General features: G+C 48.3%; 1 protein-coding gene and 1 long non-coding RNA gene across 31 annotated transcripts in view; one reads left to right on the forward strand and one right to left on the reverse strand.

Moving 5' to 3' along the window:
• EXD3 (exonuclease 3'-5' domain containing 3) overlaps positions 1–22,983 on the reverse strand; it is a 296,493-nt gene that overhangs the window by 90,526 nt on the left and 182,984 nt on the right. The window contains exon 19 of one of the 30 annotated variants that reach the window (XM_083807583.1): positions 10,586–12,832. The exons of the other annotated variants lie outside the window; for them this stretch is intronic. Coding sequence (XP_083663709.1) covers positions 12,809–12,832 — 24 coding nt within the window. The 3' untranslated portion in view covers positions 10,586–12,808. Of the gene's footprint in view, positions 1–10,585; positions 12,833–22,983 lie in introns of those variants that run through there. 30 annotated transcript variants of the gene reach the window in all.
• Positions 10,486–14,468, forward strand: LOC310884980. Its single transcript, XR_014574486.1, has 2 exons — positions 10,486–10,592; positions 13,772–14,468. It is a non-coding gene; the product is annotated as an uncharacterized lncRNA (long non-coding RNA).

Here is a 22,983-nt window from a genome sequence, read left to right on the forward strand (position 1 = left end):
AGTAAGGCAAGGATCAGGCTGTCTGTGAGTTCTGTCTCGCACGTGAAGTTGGAAGGATTTATGGGTCCCCACCCGTCAACTTCTTTTCCTACTGCGTGCTTATTAGCCCAATGCATACTTTAAAGTACGAATGACATATCTTGGCACGTTACCATTCCTTTTCTTAATCCGCTTGATCCAAATTTCCACCAATTAACTGGGATTTTCCCAGCCATGAGTTACACCGTCGCAATCAGAAGCAGCTGCAGATGCGTCACCTCCAAATTCAGATCCTGACCCTGCATGTCCCCCACTCCTTATCTGTCTCCAGTGCATGTTCCCACCTTCCTGCAGACCGCGTGGCAGCAGGGTGGACAAGGCTCTGGCCTGCCCTGTGCATCACCACAGTTCTCAGACCTGGTCTCCTACCAGCTCTTTTATCACCATTAATGGTATATTGGTGGAGTAGAGAAGGTGTTGGAGCGGTTTCCATGCTTGGCAGATGGGCTGGGGCTATGGCAAGGCCCTCAGCCTCTCCCACTAATGACCTGGAGCAGAGGAAGAGCAACCAGAGGCAGCAGAGCCAGGCTGCGATCTGCAGTGCAGGGCTGCACAGGCAGAGCCCAAATGCGGGTGGTGGCATCCTGCCGCACCAGCCTCCGGCCCCTTCCCCAGAAAGGCCACAAGCTGCTCCCCTGGATTGTGCATGGGCATTCCTGGTGAGGTCTGGGGACGCGGGGGAGCCCTGCACAAAGTTATCAGAGTTAATGGGCTGCAGCTGTGACCAGGGGCAGACACCAGGTGGGGCTTGGCCAGCCCTGGAGCCACCTGGAGTGGGAGCGGGTCCCTGGTGCGGTCCTGCGGGAGCACGTCGCAGGCGGGAGGGAAAGAGCGGAGCAGAGCAAGCTCTCTGCCAAGACTCGTTTCTCCCATGCATGGGGCCAAGATCGGTTGCAATGATATCAGCCCCACGTACTGTTTGCAGTTGGCTGGTTTCTCCAGGACACAACCTCTCTGGCAGGGAGCGAGGCCGAGCCCAGAAGCTGGGCTGCACCATGTGAACCACTACTGGTGGAAACGAAATCCCATTGAAATTGGAGCACATTTGACACAGTGGGAAGAGCACAGACTTCCTAGAGCCGAGCTGGCAGCGGGAGAACAAGTGCTGGTGTCTCCCCCCCGTAGCAAACAAACCGGCGAGGCTGCGCGGTGGCTCTTCCCGGGAGACCCCAGTCCCTGGCAGGGCCCAGGGCACACAGGGCTGGCAGAGGGGCGCTGCTGCCGCTGAAACTTGAGAGTAATGGGGCAGGGGGGGTGGAATAGGAGCTGGGAGAACTAGAAAGCATTTACACTGTTTCTCATGACCTGAATTTCTGAAAAAAAAGTGGTTTGGTAAGGACCACCAAGCTGAAACTCAGATCCTGGGTCCATCCTGGCAGAGAAGTGGATATGGTTTGGGATCCATATAAACAGCACATGGGCCAGCTGCAGGACCATGGGGGGAGTCTGGCAGAACAGAGCACCCAGACACGAATTGAGGGACCCTTGCTATTCCTTCCTGATCACTTTGGTCCAGAAAAATACTTCAAACTGGAGGGGGGGAAAAAGCAAGAAGTAAAAGCCAAAAAAAAAAAAAAGGAAGGGAAAGCAGATGCATGTTTGGGGCAGTACTTGAATTGAAAACCCAGACAGTGGGAGTGTGAAAATGCGATTTCCAGACAGACGCCTTCTCTTCTGTGTGACCAGATGACTGGCTACAGGAACAAACCATCTGATACTGGGAGATGCACGTCCACGCACATCTCTCATCGGGTATTTCCAAGATTCCAGTCCCTGCATGAAGGGATGGTCCTTTTCACAATACTGCTCTTCCCTTATTATCTGTTTATCATGCTGCTGCTACCCCAAATACACTCTAGACCTGGGGGAAGGCAATCCCTGGGCACGTGCTCCAAGACCGAGCAGCAACAGAGAGTTTTCCCATAGGGGCCACGTACAGGTGCTGTGGCAGTCACTGCTGAGAGACTCACAAGAGACCTGAAATGCAGCAGAACCACTCAAAGGTTAAACCTGAGGGCTGGGCTGGAGACTTCACGCACTGAGAAATAAAGGGATTGTTCTGGAGCATGCCCGTCGCTTGACTTTCTAACTCACTTGTGCATGCAGAGCTGTGGTTAAAATTTCTGGTGCAAAGGAGAGAAGCACGACCCAGGCTGTCCCTGCTGACTGTGAGCTGGTTGGAGCCCGTCACCTGTGCACCGTCACACTGGGGAGGGGACAGGAGAAGGCCGGGCGCAGTGCGAAGGATGAGGGGAGCTACCGTGCGGCTGTCCCAGCGCGCAGCGATGCAGCTGCACTCTGACAGCTGCAACAGAAACCATCTGCCCGCGTGCTGCACTGGACAGTGGGAGGAGAGCAGGAAGGATTTCTAGGATGAGAGGGCCAAGAGGGAGCCGGGGTCTCCCATGAGACAGAGGAGCTGAGCCTGGCGAAGACCTTTGTGGTATAACCACAAAGAGAGAACAGGAAGGAGGGAAGGAGGAGTGGAGTACTCCATGCAGAGGGCTCAGGCGGGATCAAGACAGAGAAATGGAGGCAGAAGTGTTAACAGATAAGAAATGGCCCCTGCAAAAGCAGCCCCCAGCAGGTATTTGGTGGTTAACTTCTGCCACCCGGTCTGCAGGAAGCTTCGGGCAGTTCACAGTCCCAGAGGGGAGGGAAAAGCTTAACAGCAGACACCTGGTTCAGAAGCACCTCTGGGTTTGCATAGATCTGGGCATCGTTTACAGACTGCACAATAGCTCCACATACAGATGATCTTTCCATGCTCAGTATCTGTTGTTTCACCTGTCCTACAATGGCGGCAGTTTGACAGATGAATTTAAGGGTCATATCCAGTAGTTTCACACCACGGTCTCCCTAACCGCACTGCTCCATCCTCCGCTTTCACGCAAGTTAGGAAAATCCCATGCAGCCTTCAGCATGGGGAAGGCCACCAAGGGACTATTCGCTTTCTGAAAGGATGAGAAACTCATTACCACCACAGATGGCCTGGTTCTTCCAGGCCTCTTGCTTAAAATGCAAGTCTAGCAAAGGCCACGGGCTTTTTAAGATTACAGCTACGTGGAGTTCACGAGGTTATATAAAACATTGAGGGTGGGGGCATGAGTAACACAGGGGACTACATTTATGGCCAGTGCATGCCCGCTGAAGAGCAGGGGTTACCCCACGGCTGAGCTGCATCCAGCCCATGTGCTAGTATTTGGATCCCTTCCACCGACATTAGCAGCTGGGCTCCGAGGGCAGCTCAGATCTCACCTCTCTGCTCCAACAGCCACCCACGGGCTGCGGCGGTGCGCTGAAGGGTCCCAGTGCCCCAGCGCTGGGGATCGGGAAGGAGCAGTCCCAGCCAGCACGGCCACCAGGTCTGCACTTCTAGTGGGAGCTGAGACCACGCCAGAAAGGGTGGCTCAGAGCAGAGCAAAACGCTCTCTTCTAACTACTGAGCCCAGCACCATGCTTCTCACCTCTGTCACCTTGCACTCAAATGGCCCACATTTAGGCAAAACCAAAAATTAAAGGTTAAGGAGAGACAATTGACAAGGCAAGGACCAGCCAGCACATCTGGGAGCAGAGAGGAGGCGGCAGAGCCTGTGCTGGCCTGCAAGTCCCCCGAACGCAGAGGGGTCGGGTGTCTGCGTGGCCCCCCTTTGCTCAGGAAGAAGGAACAACAACAGGAAGAGAAAAGAACTCACTCAGACAAAAGATAAACAGAACAGCTAGATAGTGAAGCCAGAAGTTGCTAATTAACCTCAAATTGGAGTCCTTTGGAAAGGACTCCAAGTGGAGCATTCCCTTCTGAATGGTGAGCAGACAGCGGTCCTGAGACATCTGCTGCTGCTGCAGCCCCGCTGCGCCAGCCCCAGCCACTGCGCTCGCGCTGAAACCTTGCTCTCGGTGTGCCCTGAGCTGTCCTGGGCGTGAAAGCAGGAGCAAGCAACCTGGAAAGGAGCTGCACCTTGCTGTTTGCTCAGCCTAAACCTTGCTTTGGTTTGACAACAGTGGTTTGGAGCCTTTTATGCCTCCTGAGGACAGCAGAGTCCCTCTCCCTGCCCTCGCACAGTACCGGCATAGATTGAGCTGGGTACGTGGAACCAGAGCGCAGAGCTGCAAGGCACCCAGAGCAAACCTGCACTGCAGCATCATGAAATCTCGCAGGAGTTCAGCTCGTCAATAAAGCCCTTGCCCTTGCTGAGTGTATTTTGCATGTTATATGATAAGGAGATTTACAGAAGGGGGTTGAAGCACAGCTCCCTTAGGCAAAGAAATAAATGAGAGAGAAAATTTAAACTGATTGCTCAAACCCAAGGGCCAGTCAGGAACAATCTGGGCTCCTCAGAGCAGGAAATGACACTCAGCTGAGCATCTGTGTGCATGTCAGGACGGATTAGGAGCCTGTCAGGAACTCGACATCAGCTTTACAAGACGATTATGTGAGAGAGCTGCAGCAATGCTCTGGATACCAGAAGCACTACTACAAGCCCTGCAGCCCCACAGCACCTCAGAGCAGCTGCCACTGTCTTGCAATACATTATTTCATCTCCTCTGTCCATTGAACATCTTCAAAAAAATGACTCTTGGCTGAGATGCAGAAATGCCAAATTTAGCTGTTAGCAAGGGCAGGTTTTCAGGGGCAGCCTCTTGATGTAGCGGGATTCAACACCCTGCTCTGCCCACGAGGTGCCCGGCTGCATGCTGCTGCCAGACCCAGTTGTGTTTGAGGGGCGAGGGGTAATTCCAGTCCTGCATTAGTCAAGTTGTTGGCATCAGCTTGAGTGGAAATAAGCCTGGCTCTAACACAACCCTAGCCTGGTGGTCTAGACATGCAAACGTGCTAAGATTCTACATGGTTCCAGTATTTTTGAATTAGGAAGAGCTATAAATATAGCCTTCATGTACAGATGGGTAGCTCATCCCTCAGTTTTCACCGTGCATAGCCTACCGGGCTGTAGTAAGACAACGCTTTTGGATCCAGAAATGCTGCCGGGGCACCCTGTGCTGCAACAGGGTGGGCTCCTGAGTCTCTAGCTCTGCACCAGGCAGCTTGCAGTGTCAGGGTCGTGGCAGCATCGTGGGGCTCAGCTCAGGCCACGGAGCAGCCCAGGACGCAGAGTGATGGCAGGGCAGCCAGCCAGAGCCGCCCCGAGCACTGCAGGCGAGATGCCCGCGCCTCCACTCGCTGCAGCAGCTCAGCCAGGTGGGCAGCCCCGTACGCACCACTGTGACCGACCCCGGTGCCATGCAGTGCGGCCAGCTCTGGCTCTGGCCTCTCTTTAGTTACACCCGACAGGCGAAGGGCAATGGAGGACTGCCACTGGGACATGTGGCAGCAAGCACGCAGAGGGAATGCTGATCAACCAAGAGGTCTTGCTTTTTGCCTGTTCCTATTTTGAGCACATACTTTGATTTTTTTTCCCCTGGAAGCAAGAGCTTCTCCCTGCAAAAATGTTTGGTCATACAACTCTACAGCATATACGTGCACAGATGGCTTTTACCATTCTGCACTGGATTTTCTTTTCAATTTCCAGCATTTGTGGTAGGGGCTGAATACTGCCTGCAAACATACCGCAGCTTTTTTAACCTCTGATTTTCTTTGCAGAAGAAAGGAGCCTTAGAAAGTTCAATCCAGCTGCTTTCCACTGCTGCAGTCTCACATCATGGTGTGTAACAGATGCTGCCCCAGAGTTTTTTTGTTGTTGTTGTTTTGTTTTTTTTTTGGTGGATTTCCTGGAAACTCCCAACCTCTTGTCTATAAACACATTTTGAGAGCAAGTAAGTCCACAGCCTAATGCCTTCAGCTTCTGGGCTTAAATCCTGCTGGCCGAACCCTTCTCCACTCACACTCCAGCCATGCAGCATAAGCCTAACAGCAGGAAAACCCTTGCTGTGAAATGACACTTGAGCTCTGAGCCTCTGCAAATCCTGAAGAGCTGTGATGAACTCACAAGTCATTTGTTTTATCACAGACTAAAATCTCTCTTAACAAATAGATTTTCTGAAATAAGGAAGAAATTATGAACTGCTTTCAGCACAGCCAGGCAACTTAACGTCCTCGCCAAGCTGAAAGTCCCACAAAGTGCTGAGTGAATTACAGAGGCTCTCCCAAAAGCTGGTGGATTGAGACAGGATCCGTAGCAGGTCACTCATATCCCCAAGTGCCTCAGGACGGGTGGAGGAAGTCCTGGAGATGTCCGTGTCTCTACCAGGAGCTTACACCACCTGCCCGGTTGTTAGAAGTTCAAAGCTGGAGACATGAACGTCACCACAAGGACCCCAGATCTGCCACTCAATGTCAAAGGCAGTCCCTGTGCTGACTTTGAAAGGACCTCAGATGGGCCTCAGGAGAGAAACATTTCATGTCAGCACTCACAGTCCCTTTCTGTACTCAGACCAAACTACCTATCAAACTTGTATAGACCCAGGGGCTCCCGGAGGCCCCTTCCAGCCTCAGCTGTAGGAATCTACACAATTTTCCTCTTTTTCTTTTTATATGCTTTTGAGGACAAATACAGTGAGCTCAGCAGCAGCAGCAAAGCAGGCAAATGTTTCCCACCCTTCTGGGGCTGAGACGCTGCTGGGGCGGGTGGGAAGCAGCAGGGCGCCGTGTTCGGCCCCTCCGAGCAGCGCGCTGACCGCCACGGCGGGAGCAGCGCCCGCAATGGCCGAGGCGGGCGCTTGGACTCGCAGCTACTGCATGGCCCCGAAATATCCGGTGTGATGTTGGGAACACAACACAAAACAAAAATCCGAAGTGACAATTTAGACAAAGAGAGTAAAGGGATAAATAATGGACAGGTTACCAAAGTCTGGAGAGCTCATATGTACAGGAAAGTGGCTGTCCCACCTGTGGAACAAGACTTGGACACTTTTGGTGATCACTGAGCTATCAGCACAATTTACACATAAAGGGACCATGACTGAGCACACTAACTATTCTGATTTATGCAATTAATATATGCTATCAGATTTTAAGCCCATCAGATTTTAAATGCTCTAAACATGTTTTGGAAGCTTTCTACAATAAACATTCCCCATGAAATACCCACGTCCTATGCCAACCTAATGTCTCCAATCCCTGCGGCTGAGACCAGCCCATACTTTTATGTCCAATTTCCCTCTCCCATTGAGGAGATTGCACTCATAAACCCATTCTCAATGACTGAGTTGCAGGCACGTGAATTTGAGAATTTATTGAGGTAGGTTTCTAAAAGCTCTCCATCCCTTTCTCCCAGAGCATATTACAACACTGATGAAACTTGAACCAGCGTTTTATAATATTGCAAGTTAAAAAAAGAGTGCTAACAAACTGGTAAGAAAGCATCTCAGCATCTGCCATAAAGCAACCATTGATTGTGCAATCTACTGATGAAGCTCAAGTAAAAGGATTTGGGTATTTGACAACTAAGGAAGAGAACAATCTGGATGAGAACAGTCTCACATGCTGAGAACATTCTCACAACTAAGCATGGATGGGAAAAAGATCGCGTGCCCCCAAACAACACACAACTGCGATTGCTGCTTTTCTTGATAAATTAGACTATGAAAAATAGCTCAGAAATTATAAACAAACAAAGCAAACGAACAATTTTTCTCTTAGAAAAATCACAACCACATGATAAACTGAGATAAGAAATGGTGGAAAAGATATTGTATTGTTGTTGATGAGGGCCCATATGTGTTACACCGCAAGAAAAACAAATGACTCCCTCTCAGATTGAAAAAAAAATTTTCTCAGTTGGAGAAAGAAAAATATAAAGCAGCTCAACTGCATCTCTGAAATTGTGCAATTTACTTTGCATATTTGGCAGCAAAAGTAGAAGAAGCAGTTTATAATCCAGGGTTTTCACACAAATGACAGGTTCTTGGTTCTCTAAGGAGCATTTCATTTTGGTATGCTTTTTTAATTAACACTCTAATATTATGTTAGACTTAAAGGATACCATTGACTTAAAAATCATATAGCTGTTTGAGCATTTTTAATGATTATTGTCACAGGCATCCCTAGAATGGCTGCAACTGAAGCAGATCAGAAAACCTGCACCTCAATCCATAGCTTGGGTTTTATATGTATAGTCAAAGCATTTTCTGTGTAGCCAGTCTTTCTGCATATGTTTGCTGTGCAGCTCCTCATGGTTGTGTCCTCCACGCAGCACAATGGGCAAAGACCTGAAGGGGACTGGCTATCAAGAAATCCAAAAGCTGTGGGTAGGCAACGGGTGCATGCAGTAGTTAGGGTTAAGTTTTCTCTAACCATTTCAATATAACGATGTGAATTGCTGTACATTTCACTGTTTTTAAATGTTGATCTAAACTGCATTAAGGTTAGTGCTTAACCATAGTGAGAATTATGCATAAAACCACCTGCAAAGCTCCTTTTTTTTTGCCCCAAGGGTTGGTTCTGTATTTGAAATCACTGAACAGCTGGTGTGAAACACATCTGGAGAGAATGAGATGGGCACTACCGGCCTGCAGAAACTGCCCCAAACTGGAGAAAATCCTTCAATAACAGCCACTTTTTGGACAGGAGCCCCACCATGCAGTTCCCCAGGGAGCTATCAGGGCAGCAAAGGGAACCAACTCTGCTGCCTCCAAAAAGGAACAAAAAAACACCGGGGAAGTGAAACTGTGATAATTCATTAAGTCCTAAGGACAGAGTCCTGTGACTGGGCACAGTCCCGTGTCACATGAAAGGTGTGGGAAAATGCCGAAGAGTTGGCTACACTTGCATTTCTAGCTTCAAAAATAGCCTGAGAAGCACACGGTGACTTCCCAGCTGCCAGCAGCTCTGCCCATCCCCAGTCCGTCTGCATGGGTCCCGGCCCTCCCTGTACCTGGCCAGGGCAGGAAAAAGTTAATTCTGCTCCTCTGCTGGAGCAAGGGCCCTGGCTACACGCAGGCTTCACGCCCAGGCCTAAGCAGTGGCTGGAGTTACAAGCGAGTTTAAGCCAATGGTTAAACCTTTAAGACATCCCGGTGAGTAAGGCATTTTCCAATTATCTCATCCAGCATATCTAATCACTGTGTTGCCTTTATAAACGAAACAAAACCACACACAAATTACACCGACACTAAAAACAACATTTAAGAGGGCTGCCCTTTGCAACGTTATCCAGGTTTATTCTGTTTACAACTGTTTACTGCCTAATCTCCCCAAATTACCCAGGCTCTAACATGAGATGTAAACAGGCAAGAAATTTGGCTACTGGTTCTGAAGACGGGTGATTTTATGAGTTCTGATGTGGATAATAGGAACAAAACAGACATTTTTCAGAACTGGCAGGGCTGCCGTTGCAGGGCACGTGCCCCGCCAGGCTGCAGCGAACGGTGCTGCCTGCAAGGGCTGCCCAGCCCGTGCAGGGACCCGTGGCCTGGGGAAGGTGCAGGTCTCTGGCAGCGGTCTGCAGCACAGTGACAAGACCGTGATGTCGTTTTAACACTGTGTGGGCTAAACCAGTGCTACAGAGATTTTACCCTGCCCTGCTGTTACGGTGGTGAGAGTTGCACAGCACTTGGGGAGTACACGACAATGACAATCCCCAGAACAAGGTGTGTGACGACCCCGCTCCCACCTGTGGATGTGCCATAGATGCCGGAGGAATGCTGTCTGGGTACCAGTGCTGCACACCGTGTGTCCCTGAAGCAAGCAGGGAGGACTTCAGCAACTCTGCTTTGTCACAGTGTCCCACTTTGCACCGACACCTACACTCACCGGGGACTGAGAGTGGACGGGGACTTAAAAAACAAGAAGAGCATCCATAAATGTGTACAAAGAATCAAGTCAAAATATAAAAGTGAGAAATAAAGTACAGCTGCACAGGTGCATTCATCATTTCCATGTACCTGCAACGCAGCTTACTCAGTGTTATGGTCAGGTCACAGTCAATGCCCCCAACTTTTTTCTAGAAGAGCAAAGTGGCAAGGAAAAAGGGAGTATTGGACAAGTACTAGCTCTGCCCCCAAGGGTACTCTTCTCTCTGGAGGTGCACGTCCATGTCAGCCCTCGTACCCTTTTCTTGTCAGCTCAGGGTGCTTGTCCACCCAGCCCTGCACACATTGCTCCCATGTGTATGCTGACACAACTATTTGTTGACTGATGCGGTAAACCAAGCCAGTGAACTCATTTGTGTTGCATGTAACCCTGCAAAAAGAAAAACGGTTTGTACTCCACATCTTTTTTCATTTTTTTGTATGCTTTATGTAGCTAAACATAGCTTGCCTTTGTTTCATTGCTTCAGTTTTCTAGTGGCTGCAAGCATCTGCTAATTAAACACCATTTTCCGAACTAGGTTTCTAAAAGAGACTTTGAGAAATAAGAGCCTTCAAAAGCTCCAAAAAAGGCATCACTATTTCCTCTTCAGCTCAGCACAGTAATAACAGAAACAGTGACTGCTGCTAGCGCGGAGCTGAGGAGCACGGCCAGCACTGATGCTACACGCACCCAGACGGAGCCCAAACAACAGCTGAGAAGGAAGCTCTCAGCAAGGAGCAGGCTTCATCCAGCATCTGGCCTCAAGCTGCCCACCCTTGTGACTGAGTCCAGTCAGACTTAGCAGGTATTTTTAAACAGCATTCAGAAGTGAAAGAGTCTGAAAGTGGGAAGTGCCGATGCTCCCCATGAGTTTGCAGGCTAGCAGCAGCTCAGGTGTCATGGTGTCCTTTCTTGCCTTCTGTCTTTTTTTAAGGGAAGAGTATGGGGAAGGATGCATGTAGCGTGCAGAAATGGTCAAAAACGCAACTACCTCAAAAGAGAAATCCCTGGCTAGACTCCCAGGGACTGAGCAAGCAGAGATCTCCACAACGCCATGCTGCCTTAGGCTCCCATCCTGCTGCTGCAGACAATGGTGGCCGGGGTGTGGGTGATGTGGGTGACTTGGAGGGGACAGAAGAGTCCTTCCCGGACTGATCACCTCCATCCTTCATGGCTGTGGGCTCCGGGAACTCGGGAGCTGGATTCTGTATTTTTTCCATCTCTTTGTGGTTGGCACACAAGGAACCCTTCTGTTGCCACCACGGCTCCACTGGTTGTGAGTCCCCTTATTCTCTCTCCTCCATCTCTGGATCTTGTTTTCCCTAGATATCCAAGCTCTGAACTAAGCACTGCGTGATTTTTAACACACAGGCTTTCAAAATGAGGAAGGGTGATGAGCAGTGGCTAACTCTTTTTCCAGTGATCTCATCACTGTTTTAAAAGGGGAACCCAGATAAGCTTTGTGGTCACAGAAATACCTTTATTCCTTAGAAACAGAGTTTCAAAATTCATGTGCAATGGCACACATAATTTACACATACAGATGCCATGACTTGTTGCTCAAATCGGCTCTCTGCATTCAGAAATTCTTTGCTAATCTAGGTGTCTGTTCATTCATGTATTCAAATTCCTGCTGCATGTTTGCACTTGTCACGGTAACTATATGCAGGAATCAGGCACACCTTGTTTGCACATTGTTACCCAGACAGTTGCATATTTGGCATGACCATGCAGTCCAGAGAATATTTATGAATGAATAAAAGTCACTTGACAGAATCAGATGCTTGGGGAAAGGATGGTGAAAAAGCAGCTCTGCTTTGTACCACTTAACACTGAAAATACGAAGGACTGACATCTGACAACCTTGCCTCAGCATATGCTATTCAGCCTCTTCCTCTAAAGAAGCTGAAGCTACGCGTGTCGCTCTAGACCTGCCAGAACACAGTACTGCTGTGCAGGAGTCAACTGGGAAACAGTCCAGATGCATTGACCTAAACTAGTCTTATTTATTCTGGTATCGTAATTCTTGAAACTAACCATTGCTATAATTATTTCCACGTATCTATCTCCTTCCAGCAGGCTGCTCCTTTTTCTTAGCAGATAATCCTTCTCAGAGTCACTCAATGACATTCCAGATCATTTAATTTCAAAACCAATTATATGCAATTAGAGGAATTTCTACAACCATTCTCATTATTGGATGCACAGGAATGATCTGCAATTCATCTTGATTGACGGTGCCTCTGAAAAGGCTTTGAAGAACTTTCTAACGGGAAAAATGTTCCATCAAGACAATTTTGCCTCTTTTTCTCCCTCTTTTTATCTACAGAAGATGCCTAACATGAACACATGGTCTTCAGTTCTTAGCGTGGGCGAACTTAGAGTTTATTTCCAGCTTCACATCAGATTCAAGGCTTGTGACATTTCAGTTAACCACTAGTGAAACTTCCCGTGGCGATGCAGTAACGATGGTTTAAAAGCTGTAGGTGAAACAGGATGAACACAGTCTGTGTTTCAGCTGGCTCGATGGAAACAAGGGATTTGTTCCTTTTTCCACTACGGCCAATAGCAAGACTGATGTGACCTCAGAGAGAGCAGGACTTTCCACAGAATATTTCCGTCTTAACAGCCCAGACCCAACTCACCCTGTTTCCTGAGCACCATGGCTCCCACCACGCTCATCTCAATTCCCCCAAGCCTTTTTCCCTGTGGGCTTTCCACGGTGCCCTGCCAGTAGGAACGTCGGGTTCAGAAACCTAGTGGAATTCAAACATGATGAATTCAGCCCAAGTATTTGCTCTAAATGCAAACATCCATACGAGTCAGATTTCCAAAAGCACCCAGGAAAGCTTAACGATCCAGTGAGAGACAATCTGCGCCCGCTGTCCTGAAAATCACTGCCTTGCCACATCTCACCCTTGTTTCAGGGGAAACTTCTCTTCCAAAGGAGACGATTGATTTGGGCAAGTGCCAAGGATGACGCTGAGATGTGTTGTTGTTGTGATGGTGGTTACCAGCTCCTCACCTGCAGAGAGGCAGCTCACACTGTAAAGAGAAAGAGAAGCATCGCTGGCAAACAGGGAGCATGAGGCCTTAGGCAGTGGGTTTCTGGGCAGCTGCTCCTGCCACAGCATCAGCATACCCTATCTGAGACCTCTGCGTAATTGCATATAGGTCTCACACGGGGATAACAGCACTTGTAACTTCCTCTGGGTGTGCAATCACTTTTATTACTTGGGGGCAAATGTCTGGGGATTATTTAATACAAATGATCAAATGCATCTCACGTAGTATTTGACCCCATTCTCTGTGTGATTCAGCTTGCTTTGCAATTTGGCAATCATTGGCAGACAACTTCTGGGAAACAGATTTTAAACTTGGGGGTTAAAAAACAATGTAATTTGGATTAGCACTGAAATTAGAGCTTTGCTATCTAGCAGGTCAGATTTTTTGTTCACACTGTTTTTATATTAGCACGGCAGCAAGCTGCACTATAGAGCCATCCCTAACTTGTGCTAGAAGAGCACAAGTCCAGTATTTGTGTACGTATGCAATTTAATCTCATTTTTCTATGTAAAACAGAGTACTACTGTCACATGCCTTAGCTTTCATGCAGATTTTTTTCTGAATGTTTTGCAGTCCTCTTTCCTATTTTGATAAAAGAAAATTACTTTCAAAAGTAAAGGCTTATCATTTCTGGTGATCTAAACAGATGTAACTTGACAAAGGGGTCCATTGTAGGGCCATGTTAGTGCTTTATTTTTTAACGATGAAGGCTTTGGTTGTTTGTTATGGTGAGAAATAGTTTCCCCTTCAGATAGCCCCTTGAGAAATTCATGAGAGAAAATCCAGACTGTGAAAAGTATGGCTTGCGAGGAATTTGAAACAACATGACAGGGGAAGCAAATCATCGTGAAAATCCTATTACAGAAAGTCTGCACTCATGACCACCTCCAGTCCTGGGTCTGTCCTTCCCCTCTCCAGGTGAACTGTCCCTGCACATAAATGCCTGCTGGAATCAGAAACATCACTCGGCTTTGTATCATACTGCTCCTGGAGAACACAGTGAGGGTCTCGCTGCGCCTGCTGCTGAATGCACACAAGGGACGATGGTCTCAAGCCAAAGACAAAACAACACGCGAATGAATGAAGCCATGGGTCAAGGTAAGGAGGAAAGAACTGGCAACAAAAATGACTGCAGTTGCACAATTCTAGCTAATCAGGCACAGATACAGATGGAAGCCTCCCGTGAACACTTAAGAGAAGTTTACATTTCAGCTGGGTTTCACAGCTGGACTGTGATCGTCTCGCATGCAAAGCTGATTTCTCCAGGGTACAGCTCCAGAGAGGGGTAACCAATGCAGTGCCTCTGAACAGCTCCAGTTTCTGAGCCATTTTTGTTTTTGTTTATTTTTTTTCCCCTTCCTCCCAGGCTTGTTTCCATGCACATGTTAAAGTGCTCTGCTATACTGTAATTGAAGTATAGTTCAATAAGTTTCAGTTCTCATTTAAGTAAGACTTCATTTTTTAAGATAGCAGCATAGCTTGGGTTCATGTCAGAACAGTTTTAAGGCTTCCAGCATCAAAAATAATCTGTCGTAAATCTAAAAATACCAGCTTTTCTGAAAGGAGATGTGAGATGCCAAGAGATTTCACACACACAAACAATTGGGAGATTGGGCTTCAAGTTCAATTTGCATTTTTTCCATGGTTACCTAATGCTGGACCCAGCCATCTGATCTGAATCTCTAGATTTTTTTCTAACACTCTCCCTGAAGTACGGTCTCAGCATCAGTCAGCAGAGCACACATTTCCTCTCCTACTGAAGGAGGCTATTACAACAGCACGCTCTGCCAGCACACTGCATTTGCAGCTCTGGCTTTTGCACAGCACTTTTCAAGATCTGACCTGCAGACATGGCTGGGTCCAGCTACTGCTCTTCCCCGGTAGGGATGATCTCGACACACAGCAAGGGAGATGAACGTGAGCACAATGAATCCACAAAACAGTCAGCATGCAGGAAATTGGTCAATTATCCAGCACTGACTTCCAGCAGGAACTAATAAAGGGATCTTTATGGGTAAGAAGATAGCAGGAAAGGAAGGAGAGAGGTGAAGATTGGGGGAAATGAACAGCATCATGAATTGTGATCAAATATTTATGAACATCCTTGGAAAGGTTGTTCTTACTCCAGCTTAGAATAAGTGACTACTCTAGTCAGAATTATTTAGAAAAACTTGTTAAGCAAAAAATAGTTAGTGCCTAAAAATAACAATGCTAAATCACAGCAAGAAATACTGTCGGAAGCTTCACTTAGTGGAAGAATTTGCATCCTTGCCAGCTTTGTGAAGAAATGCTCACCTCCTGGGCATCAGCTTGTCCTCCCTGATGGTCCCTTAGGGCCACTGGCAAACCATTAATGGGGTGTTCAGGCTCCTTGAAACCTCAGCACAGTAATTTAAACTAGAGCAAGATGTATCAAAATAGTAAGAAGCAGATAGAGAGAAGGCTGCCAGTCCTCCACAGCCAGCAAAGACACCCTGGCCCCACACAGACAGGCCCTAATTATACTACTGCTTGGATAAAAAAATTATCAGAAAATATCCATTGAAAAATTCCTTTTTCTGTCTGATATTGTAAACACAAGCTCAGCACAGGAGACTCCATGGGATAAGATGATTTTGATGACTTCCAGCAACGTATACACTCCGCAGACTTGCTTTCCAAGCAGGCTATTATCACTGTGCAGGCAGCTCATTTATTTGCTGAGAATTCTCATTTAAAAAAACCTAATCAGTCAAGATTTATTTCCCTCTGATAAGGCACAGGAGGGCACTGCTAAGGTTCTGGCTTCTGCCAGTTGTCAAGCTTCTCGTCTAGGGGTTGACATCAGGCTAACACCACAGCACAGCTCTAACACATCCCTTCTGCACCCGCTCTGTCCCTGCCTATCTCCAGAAACCGCGGCTTTGCCACAATGCTCCCAGAGGCCATGGGACGGATCATTTCACTGCCTCAGGATCTCAGTAAAAGTGGGGGCTGTCAGACACTGTTCATCAGCGTGCAAAGGTGCGTGCCTGCAACTGCTGAGAATTGTGTGAGTCTTCAACGACTGTAGCATTAGGTGTGTCTAGAGCACCTGAAGCTGCTGTACAAAACAGGCCTTGGGTACAGCTTGTGCACACAGCCGAGAGCTGTTTTTTCCTATTCTGGCCCAGATTACAATCTCATGTGGGGGACCAGGGCACGGCCCCTGCCACGATGGCTCAGACTGCTCCCAGCCAGGCTGCTGCAGCAGCAGGAAGGGGGCAGAGCCGCCCCGCACCACCCAGACCTCTGCCGCTCCTGGCTTCCCGAAGAGCTGAGATTATCATTGGCAGATGTACCTTCCCCAGGGCTCCAAAATCTCTGTCAGCAAGCAGAAAGCAACTGGAGGGGGAAATAAAAGAATAAAAGAATGCCTGTATTTGAAATATGCTTTGTTTTCTTTTAAAAAATCCAGGATCACATCCAGTTTGAATGAGGTGGCAAACACTGAAGCGAGCTCTTTGTTTTTTGCATTAGTTCAAGAAGAAAACATTTTTGTTTTTTAAAATATATTCCTCTAAGGTTTAAATAATGCCTCTGGCCCCCACTTTTGGCACACAGGGAACACGCTCACAAGTAGCGCTCCCAGAGCCACCTGAACTGGAAGAGTAGCCCCTGACCCCACACCCTCTCCTAACCCTTCCCAGCCTGCAGGGGGTCCACGGCTGGCAGCACAGGGGGGGCTCACCGCCCCCTGCCCAATGTGCCCTTCCATGCCCCCCAAGGAATTGCAGCCCTTTGACCTCTTCAGAGAAGCGTGCAGAAATGATGGCCTCATGCTGTGGCTAGTGGCTCTGTGGGGGAGTTACACCATGTCCTCACTGCCACCACCACCAGACAGGACGTGTGAACACAGCCCTGCACTGGTTTTGAGACCACGGCATCAGAGCAGGGCTCCAGACACTGCAGCTGTCAGCACAGTGCCAGGGAGCGGCGGCGCGCCTTGGTGGACAGGAGGGACAAAAGCTCAGGTCTTCATCTCCTTCCACAGCCGCCCCACGGCAGACCCGCCTCCACCCCGCCTGCACCGCCCGCGGTCCCCCAGGGCAGCGCTTGGAAGGAGGAGAGGAGGCTCCATGGACGGCTCCCTTGGGCATCGCCAGCATTCCCCACACCTGTCTGCTCTCTGAGGCCTGCAGCTCTCCAAACACGGGCAGGAGCCCCCAGACGGCCACCAAAGAGCAGCTGAGAGCTTTGCCCATCCCCAGAGCCCACAGCCCCATGAGCAATGCTGCCCTTTGCCTGCCCTGGCCCCCAGTACTCCCTGAAGTGCCCAAACGCTCATTCCCCATCTGCAGATCACCTGGACCACTCTGCCCAGAGCAAAACTTGACAAGTGTCTGCCCGCCAGGCCTGCTGTCAGCAAAGGGGGCATTGGGCCGCATCTGGCCCCTGTGGAGCAATGAACAAGCTCACTGAGGCATGGACATGCTCCCCGTTTTCTCTTGGTGGCACCAAACACACAGGCTGAAGCATCGGCCAGCGAGTGCGAAGTGTTACAGTGCAAAGCCATTCTCTGTGAAGAGCTTTTGTTTTTCATGGCTTATAAGTTAACACTCCAGCCTTCCCCAAGTCCTTTGGGTTGAGATTTGTCATGCTTGTTCTTAACTCAGTGGAGAATTTCTTTAGGAAAGTTCAGTAGTATAAGTAGCAGCAATTATTCATCTGGCTTTTGTCATGGAAGATAACAAATATTCACACAAAGTTGCAGTCTCTGCAAGGGAGACGGCAGAATAGAGGACTTCTGCCCCGCAGCGCAAGAAGGGCACCTCCAGCACGACTCACACCTCCTCAGAGGCGGAGGCTTGGTTTATCAGGAGTGAATTCGGCAGTAATTCTTGTACTTAGATACCAACAAACGCCCTCTAAGCGAAAGCATTTCATGCTATCCCGTACGGCTGGTTTTCAGATAGCTGAGCATGAAAATGTGATGTTTATCATCAGTTAATTAAGACACTTTCCAGATGCGTCCTGTGTGCATCTGTAAATTCTAAAACCTGCTTATAAAAAAAAGTGACCTAAACCTTCAAACATGGTGTGGAGAGTCCTAAGCGAGACACTGATCCCTGCACTTGCACAAGGAGAAACGATTTGCAAACCATGACACCATTCTGCTCATCACGTCGAGAGCTGCTCTGTGTGCCAACTCACCTGCGCTTACCCAAGCCCACACTTAAGCTCTGGTACAGTGAAAGAAGAAATGAAAGAACTGTTCTGCTTTTCTAATTAAAAATAAAAAAAAAAAAGTAAGTAACTCAAACCCATGTAACTGAGTTAGTGAGACTTTATGACTGAAATTTCAAATGAGCAAATGCCAAATATGCCAAGTGCAGTCTCGCTCCATCCCGTCCACACCCCATGGGTGCAACGTGCCACAAGCCCACTTCAGAGACCACCAAGAAACGAAGCAGAAAGAGCTTCATTAGCTGCTATGGAAAACATGGCTTTGAACACCCTAATTTCATTTAGTTTAAAATCTTAACCATAAATATTATTTATTATAATTTATTTTTATTTAAACGCATACATAAAAGTAAATTAAAATAAAGCTGTGTTAGGCTGTTTTAAAAACAAAAACCACAGACCAGATAAGATAGATAGAAAACATCTTTCATGTGGAGAGATGGCTGTGGGTCAGTAGACACTAACACAAGAAACAGCAATTTGCTCCTACACCAAGGAACAACAAAAAATGCATTTAAACACTTAGAGGAGTTGTGATGGCAGCACAGGATTAATGCTAAGAGAAGGAATGATTCCTCATCTATCTTCCAAATGAGCACAAAAAAAGAAATGTAAAAAACCACAACCCTGTCCACTTTCTGTAGAAAAATTAGCCTAGTACTTTGAAACAGAATGCTGCTTTTTCACATCCATTAATTTATCCACCAACCTCTGAATCTCTCCATAGACTTTAAGGTCAGTAACGTAGTTCTGTTTAGATAAATCCTCCTTCTGCTATCGCACATTGGAAAGGCATTCATAGTTCTGGTCTCCAGACTGCAAGGGTGGGAGGATGCACCACGCTGGTACCCAGAGCTGTTCCAGAGCTCAATCATTATTTCTCCACGTGCCGTTCCTCAGCAGAAGTGTGTCATTCCTATCACAAACATAGGCCTATCTTGAAACAAAATGGCTCTTCTCTCATGAAGCAGAAAAAAAAGAGAGAAATGCCAAAAACTAAACGATGAATGCTTAAAACTTGCAAGGACTCTGTCTGAGGACACTGGTGGCTCACAAGAAGAAACAGAAACAGGGTTTCCAGCAGAAGGAAAACCATGGCACTGTACGGGAGACTGACTTTACCCATGTCAGGTAAACCAAAGGATGGGAAATGGCCAATCTGGGGTAAAATGGTCCTTTTCAAAGGCAAATATAAACTCACTGTAAGAAGACAAATTTCAGTTTGTGTCCTCTTATGCCAAGGTCCTTCTGCCTTGATGCTTTCAGCTACAGCCAGCACCTGGCCTCCAGCTGTCCGCACGGCAGCACCCACTGGTGCACCATGGGTCTCGGCTGATTTTACTGAGCAGTATCAGAAATGAAAAAAAGTGTGACTGGAAGGCAGGATGGAGCAGGCTGGCTGGCTGGTGCTGAGCATGCAGCACACCATGGGCTGAGCGTGCTGTCACAGCTGGGACCGCTTCACTCAACGGGGAGGCAGAGCCGTGCTTACCCTCAGCTGCTGGAGAGGAGTGGGAAAGCAAACCTCAGGAGGTTTCTAAGCCAGAGAAAGTCTCCAGACTGCCAACACTAATTAACAAATGCATTTAAAACATTGTTACACTTCTGCTGTCACACAAACAGAAAGCACCCTTCGCCCCAGGACGAGGAATGGCGCTGGTGGTGTGCACAGGATCTCTACTTTGAGGATGTCGGTGAGCTGCAGTCCCCACAGGCAGCAGCAGCCTGCCATGCTCTGTGGGCAAAGCACTGCAAGGTGGTCCTGGAAACCAGCTCAGTCTCCTGGACTTTGCACGTTTCACAGCAACATCCCAAGAAAAAGAAAGAGCGAGGAGTAAAAGTTTAAGTGGAAAATTGTGTTGGCAAATTAAAATGTTAGCATTTAATAACAAAAATGCATGTTCACATGCTGCAAAGGCAAAGGAGTCATTCAACCCTGTGGCAACCAGTGCAGGGAGTCAGTCCTCCCCAGATGTGGGCACAAGGCCGAGGGCAAGCACAGCCAGCCTGACCCATGCCCGCAGGGATGGCCCACACACCCAGAGGCACAGAGACGCAGACTAAGCCTGGACTTCTGCAGTTTGGTTTGTGTAGGAAAACTGGGCTCTGTGAATGTTCTGCGCCATACACGGGAGTATCCTGCTGGACATCACCAGGAGAGATGCTAATGATGCTGCAGCTGGACTGATCCAGCACATTCGGAGCTAGTTTGGGTACATCTACCTTACAGTGCCTTTGCAAAGGAACAGCATTTCTCACCACACTCTCAGTGCAGTCCTGGAAAACTTCATGCAATACCATTCTTACCACACACATACACACACACAAATAATACTTTTAGCCCTCAAAATAGCACACCTGCTGTTATTTCCAGAGAACGCCCCCACCATCATCTTGTTTTTCCCTACCACCTCTGGGGCTGAGGCCAAGCTGCTCCTGGCCTTTCTCAGTTCAGCTTTCTCAGAGCAACCAAAAAGCAGTTCAGTTCCCTTTATCAGAAGCTTGGGAGACATTTTCTCCAGCTCTAGATGATTTTTCTCTGATTTGTTTTGTTTTGGTGTGGTTTGGCTTTGCACTGCCCTTTGCACTGAGTGCACAGAGGATGGAGGAAAGTACTGATGCTCCCACCTGCTGCTTTTGGAGAGCACCGCTGCTTCAAACGAGGATATCTGAAATCAGCTCAGAGAATAACACTCTGCAAAGCACATGCTTTCTTCCAGGTCTGCTCAGAAACCCTGGCAGGCTGCTAGCTCCAGGTGAGGAGAGGCTGTGTTTGAGGCCATGCCATAGACAGACGGAGGTTAGGGCGAAGCTCCACCATCTGCCCTGGAACAAGCACCACAAGCTGAAGGAGATCAGAACAAGCTCACGGTGCTGCCCCCATCCCTGCCCGGCCCCCATCCTGCCTCTCCCAGGCAGTGGCAATGCAGTGGCACACCCTTCCACTCCCCAGTCCCAAACTCCCCATCCTCCTTCCTGCGGACGTCTTCCTCATCGCCTGCCTCCTGCCGGCTGCAAAGAGACCGCTCCGGCTGCCATGCCACTGCTAGGGAACTGCAACCCCTGTCCCCAGGGCAGGGGACCTGTGGATTGGAGTGCGGATGGGAGAAAAACAGTACTCAACCTTGACCAAGCTACAGCTGTTCCTCCTATTACCTCTCAGCCTGGGTAACACCAACCATGGGAAAATGCTGCTCGGCGCCTCTTTGCAGTGCCAGCATGCTCCCAGGTTAGCTGACAGTCCCACCCCAGCTCTTCCAGCAGCCAGGGTCTTTGCAGTAGATATATCTACCCTTCCTCAAACTTCCACCAAACTTTCAATTTTCTGAACGAAATCAAGGTGACTACCTGTTGGCTGTGTTATTTTTGCCACAAGCCAGCACAGGGTTGTGACCTGTCCCTATGCCCGGCACTCTGACAGGTGGCCCTGCAAGGCTTTCACTGCCTCCTTCCAGCTGCTGCAGCATCTTTTCTTCCAGTCTCAGCCAATGCCATTTTGTCCCCCTCGTTCACTGGAGCGTTCCCGCAGCGACCGTTTTCCACCCACGCCATGGCCACCTCGCCCCTCGGTGCGCCCTGTCCCCAGCTCCCCTCTCACTCCCAGATGCAGCACAGCGTCCTGTCCCTCTCACACCTATCGCTTCTCATGAAGTGTGGAGGGGCCAACTTCACTTCTGACCCATTCGTATCTTTTTGTGGCATTCAGCTGCCTGTGACCATTAAAGAAGAATGGATTTACGTTCTCCCCATCTCAGGAGGTCAGGACCTCTGCAGCCTGCCAACCAGGCCCCTCTCCTCATACTCTGCCTTCTGTCTCCATCTTTATGTCTACAAAATAAATTCTGTGGGGTTGTCTTTTTGCCCCGTGTCTGAGTTACATTATTACAATGTTAGTAACCGTGTTGTTCAGGAAAGCAGTATCAGCTCCATTATATCTCACGTAGAGGATACACTGTCGGCTGGTTAAGTTGCTGGTTTCTCACTGGCTTCCTAAGAACAACATGGAAAGAAAGCAAACACGACCCATAGATGTGCCTGAGTAGGATCAGTCTCCACAGCCTTGGTCTGAAGGAAGACCAGCAACAAGTAATGGCCACATTGTTGAGCCAAATTTTCCAAAATTAAAAACAATATGGTTAGAGATCACAAGTAACACAGGCAGAGTCCCATCTGAGACATACTGCTTGGACACTCCAAAGCTGCTCTTCACTGAATGGCATCTCCTGTTAGCCTCATGCCCAGCCCTCCCCAGGCGAGGTGAGGCGAGACGGAAAGACGAGCAGGAGCTGTTACCCGTCTTTGGAGATTTGCCAGATGCTGCGATCAGTGACAGATTGAGCTTTCACTGGAAGACGAAATGTTTCTAGCCTTCCTGGTTGCAGACAAACCAAAGATTCTTTTAATACTTACAGAAAGGAAAAGCTGAAGTTGATTTCCCTCCTCAAATTATTATTAGTTATAAATCACATCATTTTTACTGGACTTCACTTTTTTCACTGTTTACCATTAACCACACTAAACATTTCAGACAGCTTTTCAGACATAATTCTTGCGAGCAGAGCAGAACTAAGTGCACCGTGTGTTAAAGGAAACAAAAGGACTGGCTAAAGATTTGCAGCCACTCTAGATAAAAGAGGGATGTTTTAATTAGAGTGGTCTTTACACAGATCATGTCCAAGCCACATCAAATATGAACAAATATCGAGTGCAGGAAATTAAAGTTGAGACTTAAAAATAGGAATAAATCAAGGAATTCTCATGCTTAACTTTGTCGTCTGACCCTGAAGGTCTCCTTTCCTGATCCACTTTCCTAACACGAGCAGAAATTTGGTCTATCTATCAAAATAGGCTCTGTTCTCATCTCCGCATGCCCACACTGCTTGAAAGCAGTGACTTCTCTCTTCTATTGCTGCCCATTTGGATGT

Source organism: Anser anser, assembly GCF_964211835.1.
Source record: "Anser anser genome assembly, chromosome: 21".
Classification (NCBI taxonomy): Eukaryota; Metazoa; Chordata; class Aves; order Anseriformes; family Anatidae; genus Anser; species Anser anser.